This window comes from Nomascus leucogenys, chromosome 5 (genome assembly GCF_006542625.1).
Source record: "Nomascus leucogenys isolate Asia chromosome 5, Asia_NLE_v1, whole genome shotgun sequence".
Classification (NCBI taxonomy): Eukaryota; Metazoa; Chordata; class Mammalia; order Primates; family Hylobatidae; genus Nomascus; species Nomascus leucogenys.
Window position 1 is genome coordinate 8,134,044 of NC_044385.1, and position 10,281 is coordinate 8,144,324.

General features: G+C 44.6%; 1 protein-coding gene across 1 annotated transcript in view; it reads right to left on the reverse strand.

The window, feature by feature from the left end:
• The window catches only part of FMN2 (formin 2), a 395,593-nt gene extending 386,659 nt beyond the window's left edge, over positions 1-8,934 (reverse strand). Inside the window, 1 exon segment of the mRNA XM_030812620.1 lies at positions 6,727-8,934. Within this exon segment, the coding sequence (XP_030668480.1) occupies positions 6,727-8,764 (2,038 nt within the window). The 5' untranslated portion in view covers positions 8,765-8,934.
• Between the last annotated feature and the right edge of the window lie 1,347 nt (positions 8,935-10,281).

Sequence of the window (10,281 nt, forward strand, 5' to 3'; positions counted from 1 at the left end):
AATGGTCCCCTAATGCTAACTTTTATTAGCATCAGGTTAGTACTTAGAATACAAAAACAGGAATGAACAGAGGAATACAATTTTCTCTATTCCCTTTACCTCTTCTTTCATTACAATAACATTTATATTTGGAAGTTCAGTTACTGTGATGTCATTACTATTTTAACATTAACCTGCAGAAACAAGAATAGCTATTCTTCTATCAACATAAGTTCTATAAAGTATCATTGATTCAATCACACCTCATTGAAAATAATTAATTTTGACTGCCCAGAAAGGTCAGCAATTTTCCAGCTTCAATTCAACTGGTTTTCATTGCCAGTAGGAAGCCTGGATACTCAACTTGTCTATATCACCGCCAAAAATGGTGAATGAGTAAGTAAGTATTCATCAAGACCTCAGTATAGTCTGTGCCTTTCACATATTGACAGGCACAGAGCAAGGAACAGAAGAGATATCTGTGGACAGATTAGTAGGAGAGGAGATGATGGATGGATGGAATCAGGTGAATAGGCAAGGAGGAAGGAAAGGCAGAGGGTGGCAAGAAGGAAGACCAAAAGCATCCCTAAATTTAAGAAGCATATATAATATGACCTAGACAGTAAAGTACAGAGAAAGTGAGATGACAGCCAGTAAGATCTGGCTGGAAAAGATACAAAGAGGAAATGGAATTCAATCAGCACTTTTCAAATGCTAAAGCAAAAGAGACAAATCATGTATTCCAAGAGGGTAAAGCTGCAAGACAAAGACACAAAGTCGGGAAAATGAAATGCGTGTTCATAAAACAGTAAGCAGATTAGTTTGTGTAAAGCAGAGTGTTTATGAAGGAGACCGTGGGAAGGTAAAGCTGCAAAGTCGGGGTTGCAGCCAGATGCTGTGCAGAGCAGAAACACTGAGGGTGTTGGCTGCCGCCTCCTCTTCCCACCCCTTCTTTGGAAAGCAGCACCCTCCTCCAAATCTTACAGCCACACCCCATCATATGCTTTCCTTATCCGACCCCCACCCACAAAACAAAATAGCTGATAAGTGACAAAATGCTTACAATTCCAGAAAAAAAAAAGAAAAAAATCCATAAACAATTTGAAAAAAAAAAACAAAAACTGGGGCTCAACTAGTATCTGGTCAGTTCTTATCCTGCTAAGTTTTTGTATACAATTTCAGAGTTGTTTTAACAAATTTGGTTCTGATCACTTTGAACAGTGACTTTTTTTTAAGATAAGAAATCCAGTCAGGAGAGCAAATAGCCCCAGTTAAGGACCTCTCATGTATCAGGCAGAATTGTAGGGGCTTTATGTACGCTATTTCATTTTATCTTAATAGTATTAATTTGAAATTATTCTTCTATCTTCATAGATATGAGGAAAAATTACTGGAGAGTCACTTAGCTAAACAGCAAAACTAGCATTGCAAATATACCTAGAATAAAAGTAGTTAGAATAACTACTGCTACCTTCATCCAACTGTATATTTTCTGCATCTTTTCACAAGAATCAGAAGGAAAAGCACTAAAAGTACCTGTTCCATTTCAAATACGCATGGCTTATATCCAAATGCCTAAATGCACTTAAAACTAGGCCAGTCCTCAACTCATAAAGCAGTCATTAAAACCCATCACTGAAGCTACTGGTGCACTTGACTTCAATCCAAACCACAGGCCTAAAGAAACCATGAGAAAGGATGTTCAGACCAATCTAAAATGATTGAAGATCAGTGTTCCGGTCCCCGCTTACATCGCCAAATTCTTCTCTGATATATGGAACCCAGTAAGGCAAGTATTTAGGGGAAAGCATAGCATTCATATAAACCCCTTTCCTTTTATAATAAGACATTTTATACATATCAGGGAGATTCTGACCTTCATTTGTCAGACATTAACTGGACATCTATACTCTGTCAGGGGCTCTGCTGGAAATCAAACTACTTCTGGCCTTAAAAAAATCCAATGTAACAATTTACCAAGCCATATGAGAAAATGTATACTCCTAGAGTGGGTCCTTCCCTGCAGTGATATAAAAATCAAGATAGGCCGGGTGCGGTGGTTCACACCTGTAATCCTAGCACTTGGGTAGGCCAAGGCGGGTGGAACACCTGAGGTCAGGAGTTCAAGACCAGCCTGGCCTACATGGTGAAACTCTGTCTCTACTAAAAATACAAAAATTAGCTGGGTATGGTCATGGGTGCCTATAATCCCAGCTACTCGGGAAGCTGAGGCAGGAGAATCGCTTGAACCCAGTGGGTGGAGGCTGCAGTGAGCCAAGATCGTGCCACTTCACTCCAGCCTTGGCGACAAGAGTGAAACTCTGTCTCAGAAAAAAAAAAAAAAAAAAAAAATCAAGATAACATTTAGAAAGGCCAAAATCAGAGTTGCACAATCCAAGTTCTAGAGCCTAGGCACTTTATTAATTAGCTAGTCCTCCAAAAGCTCACTGATTACTTGGTTTCATCTTATACATATTAACAACAGATTTGGTTTTCTAAGGACATATCCTGGATGGGCCACTTACTAGCTTAATGCCCTTAGACAAGAAGTTACTTTACTGTCTGAGCCTGGGTTTTTTCATTTGAAAAATGAGGATAAACAGCTACACTTCAAGACTGTTGTAAGGATTACAGATAGTTATGCAATGCACCAACAGAGTCTGGCACTTAGTCTAGCACTTAGAAGTACAATAAGTATAACCAATATCATAATTACAGGAATTGCAAGCCAATTGCAAATTGATCAGAAAAGTTAAATTACAAAAAAATTGAGGGACAGGAGCAGAGAGACTAAAGGCAGCTATAGCCAGGCGCGGTGGCTCACGCCTGTAATACCAGTACTTTGCGCCAAGGCGGGCGGATCACGAGGTCAGGAGATCAAGACCATCCTGGCTAATACAGTGAAACCCTGTCTCTACTAAAAATACAAAAAAAAAAAAAATTAGCCCGGCGGGGTGGTGGGCGCCTGTAGTCCCAGCTACTTGGGAGGCTGAGGCAGGAGAATGGCATGAACTCGGGAGGCGGAGCTTGCAGGGAGCAGAGATCGTGCCACTGCACTCCAGCCTGGGCGACAGAGCGAGACTCTGTCTCAAAAAAAAAAAAAAAGGCAGCTATAACGATAAATAGCTGGCAGCAAGAAAACAATCAAGAAACTACACAGACACAAAAACTCAAACTGCAGACTGAAGCCAACAGCCCACACACTTCAATAGCTGTTGAGGACATCACTAATGTTTTTATAAGATGTAAGAATGATGTGCCTGAAGATGACATTAAGCCCTTTAAAACAGATTAAACTTTTATTCCATGTGTTTAAATAAAAAGATAAGCACATAATTGACTTGAAGATTCCTATCAAAAGCGATTTAGCGTCACAAATTTAACACGTTAGATATCTAAACTTTAATTAACTGCAAAACTCCAGTACCAAGCTTCTGTTATACTTAATAGGTAAAGGAACCTCCCGAATTTCAGACACCATTTTTTTCTAATAAACACTGAAAAAGATGTATTTCAAACACATTAATTATGAAATACTTAAATGCAATGGCCTAAGGCATCATCAGTTTCTTAATAGCTAAAACAAGATAAAGTTTGGTCTCCCTCATTGCTAAATGTTTTTAGATCTACCAAAGAGACACAAACATGTGCCACAGAAATCCCTTTTCACTTGTATTTTCTCCCTACATGTAGAAGGCAGTAAAAAGCAAAAAACATCTGTTCCTTCCTGCAGTGCTGACAACCCTCATTCTATGGTTTAAAAATAAAAGATGCTTATGGAAGCTTATAGATATAATGATCACCTGCTTCAAAGGCAGCTGGCAATTAATTGATCCAAATACATGCAAAATTAAGGCCAAAAAGAGATTTCCCTAAGGACAATGCTAGTGTTCCCCAAGCCTCTGGTAATTTCCAAGACACCCATAAAAAAATAGCAGAGGGGAATAAAGAAGCAAACGTAGTGGCAGATGATATGAAGAGTTGACAGCTGAGACACAAGGGCCTGTGTCAACGTGGATTCATTCTACCACCATAAGAACAGTTTCCATGAGAGCTGCTTAGAGAAAATCTGGTTCACTCTGGCCAACAATCACCCTTCATCCAGCTCAAGGAAGGCCAGATGTTCAACCATTAAAGGAATACATCTTATTAAAAACAGGAACTGGAAAATCTAATTAAAGAAAGGCCCTAGATCTGATCACATTTTTTATAAACAGTTTTTACTCTCTATATGGCCTTAAAACACTGAATATCCAAACAGAAATAATAAGGACATTAGACTTGAATCATTGACTCAGTTTCTATTTCTGGATCTGCCTCTGAATGAATCACAGTGTGACCTTGAGAAAGTTATTTCACCTCTTTCTCTATCTACATTTCCCCACCTGTTACAAAGTTAGGTAAAACCTACTGATCTCTTTTCCTGAACAATGCTGAGTGAATGAGATAAACATATGGAAGCTGCTACACAAAAATATCTTTGCTGATTACCAACCAGCTGTATCCAACCATCAAATACAAAATAGGTGATGTCCTTATAAAAATGACTAGCCCTGCAATTTTACTCTGCACAATTTAAAAAACAAATCACCTGGAGAGGTCAACAAAACCCAGGTGGTTCCTATACAGGACTCTTTTAAGAGTCCCAAATTTCAAATTTGGGGATACTTAGCAAATTAAAATAAAATGCAAGTTCCAAGAAGACACTTGTTTTTTTAAAGGAAAACAAACATTCAACCTATTTAGGGTCTTGTGATCTTCCAGGACTCTGTTCAATCCTCCTCTCTCATGTCCTCTTCCCTCACCCCTTGCCACCAAGCAGATAAGCCACTGCATCCGTGATGTTCCCAGCAGTGATTTGCATGTCTATATCTGCACAGATATTTCTATGCACTGCACTTATTTATCACTAGTCAGTGAGCCTTAGAAAGGCAAAATCATGATTTAATGGTCTATGTATCACCTACATCTAGAATACTGCCTAGCAAACTGTGCTACCATTTAGAATACTGCCTAGCGCAATGTGGCCGCTCATTGTGTGTGTGTGTGTGTGTGCGCGCGCGCGCGCATATATATGCATACAAATGTATATACATATATATATATATATTTGCTAAATGAATGAAATAAATTTCCAAAGTCTTATGCTACTAGGAATAGCTATCATTAATATTGATTGATAATCATTATGGTGAATTATTTTCACTTTTCGAAAACTATATACGTGAATGTCACTTAGATAAAGAGAAAATATGTGATTCCTTACCAACATTAAATTCACAAAAATTAATGCAAAAACTTTCCAATCGTCTTCTATCAAAAGTGATCTTTCTTTTTTATTTGTTTTGCATTTTGTTTTTGTTTTTTTACAATTTATCTAGTGGGTATAAAACTACAAACATCCTTTTTAACAATCTACACAATAAAGAGGAGGTGGAAAAGGGTGGAAAAGAAGAAAAATAAGAGTATGTGAAATGAACGGAAGAAGCTACTTTTAAGGGTAAGACCCTATAAAGGCAAAATAAAAGGTGACCCACAGATGAAAATTAAAATGTGGTCAATAAAAGTAGCTACCCCAATATTACCGGCATTTAATCAACTAAGAAGTCGCTGTCTGTGCTGAGAAATCTCATCTAAGCAATGTTTTACAGATAATGTATTTATTAAAATAACAGAAGATTTTAAAATTTTCAGATTGCATTTGAAATGTTTAATCCTTCAAATATTTATTATAAACCTATCAGTAGTCATGTAACTTTTCATATTTTTCCATTCATTAAATTCTAACACTCTATTTCATTTAATTATTAAGAATAGAGGTTAGGTAAACATGTTGGGCTCTTAAGGTAAGGCCTTGGGCTCTGTAAGCCTGTAAGCTAGGATAAAGTCATTGGACTGCTTGACACTGACCACAGCAAACAGACTCTGGCTGTGCTTTATGCTGCCCGGGGTGTGAGTCTATAACATATGCTAGGAGGGGAGGTACCAGTTGGACTAGACGTGCTTTTGACCTTTCCACCTTCACTGTCTCCAAACTGCAGGCTGTTCTGGGCTAGGCTATGAAACTGAATGAAAATTATCCCTACTATTCTATTTACTTATTAATTTTCTAATAGCATGTATCGGATTTTCTTGCAGCAGCAAACAGGAGTGAGTGACCGCTTAACTTCACTAAGCAGCAGAACCCAGATTGCTGCAAGATAGAAACTACATATCACATACATACCAAACGTGGACAAATACACACAGATATTAGAGCGGTCAGAGACTGCCTTTGGATCGTACCGGAATAAATGATTTGTGCCTCCAAAACCGACTCTTGCGAAAGAACCATGAACAATTTTTTTTTTCTTTTTAATGCTGTGGTGATGAAAAATGAAAGAGAAGAATGATGGTTTAGCTAACAAGACGAAAAAGGAGTTTATCTCCCTGCCGTGACCCTGAACATTGTGAATAGCAGATATTTTGGTGAAATGGGCAGAGCAACCTTTTTTTGAGATGACTTAGGACAGACACAACTAAGTTGTTCCCTTTAAGATCTTGTAAGAACATAGAAAACCAACAAGTATGTCCAAGTCATTTCACTGTGGGGGGTGAGCTCGCTGGACGGAAAAGGATTCCCTACAGAGAAGAGACGTGCCACTACCAGGTCACCGCCTTCCAGAGCCCAGGGAGGGCGGGTGGCAGGGGAAGGCCCTGATTGACAGGCGACTTGCGACCCGGAGGACAGCAGCAGGGCGCGCTCACCTGTGAACACGTTCTGGAAGCCATCTGCAGCCGCGGGCGCCCCAGACGCCTTGGTGGCCAGTGCTGGGGACACCCCACCGCCGCTGTCACTGGCCACCCCGCGCTCCAGCAGGTGCGCGGAGCCTCCCGCCCGGGGCGTGCGGGCGCCTAGCTCCTCCGTCCAGTCAGCCGAGCGGCTCAGGCCGGCCGCAAGGCCGCCGTCGGCCCGGTGCTTCTTGGCTGGGACGGCTACGGAGGCCAGGGCAGTTCTGGACCCTCGGCTCAGGGAGGGCTCCGGCCGCCTCTTGATCCTGGGGCTTTGATTAGGGGACTGAGACGGGGAGTGATTGGGCGAGCTGAGCTGCCGGGTGGTGGTCTTGATGTAGCAGGGGGTGATGAGCGGGTAGGGCTTGAAACAGCGTTGGCTGGGCGCGGGGCTGCCTGGCAGGGAAGTGGCCGCGGGGGCGTCAAGTCCTTGCGCCTCCTCCTCCAGCTCTTCCCCCAGCCTCTGCGGGGCGTCCTCTCCCACCTCCGGGGCCCACTCCTCCCCCGGAGAGCCCCGGGGCGCATCCTCAAAAGCATCCTCCTCACCCTCCTCATCCGTGTCCCCAGCCCCTCGCACGGGGGCTCCGGCCGCTTCCTCCCCCGGCCCGGCCTCGGGAAATGGGAAAGCCGTGGAGGAGGGCGAGTCTTTGGCCGCGGGTTGGGCTGCCGGGAGGCTGGGCGCCTCGGAGACCGGGAGGCCGCCGGGGGACGGCGGTTGCTGGGGCTCCCGGGGCTCGGCGGCCAGGCTCTCGGGCAGGTCCGAGAGCGCGGACAGCGCCTGCTCAGTGTCCGGACTGCCCGGGGCCTCCCCAGCCCCGCCGCTCGGCCCCAGCAGGAACCGGTCCAGGCCCAGGAAGGCCCCGGGCTGAGGGGAGATGGCGGTGGGGGGCGCTGCAGGCTCCTCGGCGCCCTGGAGCTGCTGCTGCTGCTGCTGTTGCTGAAGCTGGAGCTGGAGCTGCTGCTGCTGCTGCAGGCGGATCGCCTGCTGGATGTCGGAAAGCAAATCCTCTTGCTCCGTAGCCGAGTGGAAGCTATAGATATCCGTGTCCGAGCCCGAGCTGGTCCTTTGTCCGTCCTGCGCCCCTGCTGCAGTTTCCACATCCTCGGCGATCGGCCGGCCCCCGACCCTAGCCTCGGCAGGCCCAGGACCCCCTGGTCGGGTCACCTCAAAAGGGTCCGCACACTCGGTATCCGACAGGCCGGTCTCGTCCGCCGAGAGGCTGAGGTCCGGAGTCTTGGTGAGCAGGGAGTGAGCGCTGTCCAGCTCCCCGGTCTGCAGGGCCTGGGAATCCAGCACATCTTCACGGGAGCCGCCGGCGCCTTTCCCCTTGGACAGATTCTTCCTGATCCGCAGGTTGGAAAACACCGAGGCTCTGGAGTCCGACTTGCTCTTCTTCTTGCCCGACTCCCCGCCGCCCCCTCCCCCCTTGCCGTGCTTGCCTAGCGCCTTCTTGCCCCCGCTCCCCTTCTTTGTGGCTTCCACATCCCTGGGCCCCAGCGCATCCTCGGCGCCACCGCCGCCGCCGCCGCCTTCGTGCAAGGCATCACCTGCGCTCCTCTTCAGCTTCCCATCCTGGTTCCCCATGGTGCAATCCCGCTGCTGCGCCGCCGCGCCGCGGGCACTCAGGCCATCCCGGCCCTCCTCGGCCCCGGGCCCTGGCCGAGGGAGTCTCCCGGGAGAGTCAGGCGGCGGCGGGGCGAGCCGCTGGGAGGGGAGGCCGACGCGCGCCCGGCTGGCCCCGCTCGCATCTGCCGCCGCTTTGCATAATGCGCGGCGGCTCCCGTGGCTGCCTTCGCTGCGGCTGCGGCTGCGGCTCGGGGCCGGCGGGGCGCGAACATGCTCAGTGCAGAGCGCGGCGCCCGCCAATGGCTGCGCAGAACGCAGCTCGGGCCTGGCTCCCCGCCCGCCGCCGCCGCCCCCTCGGCCCCCGCGCGGCTCTTCGCTGAACCTGGGCGCGAAAAACGTTTCCTCTATCTCGGGGACTTTAATCTCCAGCGTGCGAATCGAATGCATTGTCCCCGACCGGAGAGATCGTCAGCTGGAAGATGCACTCTGATCTTCAAAGCTGCTGGACCTACCAAGAGAAAAGTTAAACAAAAAAGAAGAAATTTTTACATGGGGAAAAACTGAAGCCCAATTCCAGTTTAGAGGTGCCATCGGGTCACGGCCACATACACAACCCCCGTCTGCCTCTGCATGGCTGTTCAATAAATATTTGTTGAATGAATGGATTGTTCTATTTCTTGAATAATTGATCATCTCATTGAACACTGCTAATGTGCTTGAGCATATGGTTTAGGAGAGGTTACTACACATGGTGCTGCTTTTATGTTTCACACACACACCCTGCTTCTCCAGGAGAGGACATTAGCTGTCATTTATAAAATTGTTTTATGATTTTTTTTGTTGTTGTTGACAGAAGGAGAGGTAGGAGAAGTAGAGATTAGAGTTGATTAAAATGCTAATCTTCAAATTCTATGTGTTTACCATATAAATTAAACAACATTTGTATTCAAAAAGGGTGCATATACGATAACTCCCAGGAGGTCAAACTCATCAATATTAAACATGTCACTATTGTGGCTGCCTATAAAAAGGAAAAAGACAGAAAGGAAACACCCTTGGCACAAACACACAAAATCAGATGCTATGCTATAAACTACCACTTTCCCAAGCAAACCCTTCCAGGCAGACTTCGTCCTGTAAAAGTTTCTTAACATTCTGGCCACAATATGGGGATAAACATTTTTCCTCATTGAATATTTTGTCATTATTTTCATTATTTATTAAATTTAGTTACCTATTTTTTAAGAATTGTTTTTAAAAAAATATGGATATCTAAAGCTTTAAGCAGTAAACTGTGATTAAAGTGGCATTAATAAGTTTTACAAGTATTTAAGTAAAAGTCATTGATAACCACTTTGAAAATATGCAGTAGACATCCAACTTATTAATATTTTCAAAGTAACCCAGAGGAGGAAGAAAGGCTATATATTATACTGTGCAACTTAAATGTAACAAGCAAATGTGTAGTCTTCCTTTGCATATTATGAACCAGGCTTTTAAATTTTTTTTTAAAAAAAGGTGGGTCTTGTAAGTCTTTGGTTACTATCCTTTTTCAAACTATGTTTTTAAAAATAAATGTAATTTAAGGGCAGTTAGCCAGTTACCCTTAGGTGGCCCTTTCGAGTAAATGCTTTAGAGAAATCAACTTTAATAACTTTGCCAGGGTTATATCCCAGTCTCCAAGCAATTCCGAAGTACATGAAAAGCCTTTGTTTCACCTCTTTCACAAGACTGCTCTCCTTTTTTCTAGAATCTAGGCTCCTCAGAGGGCACAATTTGCCTGCAGCTATTAGAATTTTCTGCTTCTTTGAGTGCCGAGGTACTTTGAATCTTGATTTTTGCTCTTTCTTTAGCAGAACGTCTTTGATTCTGAACTACTGATTTCCTTATTGTTTTCTTCTGTGCTATATTCTAGAAGTTCAGAAGACAAAAGAAGGGAAAGAAGGAGGGAGGAAAAGAATTGA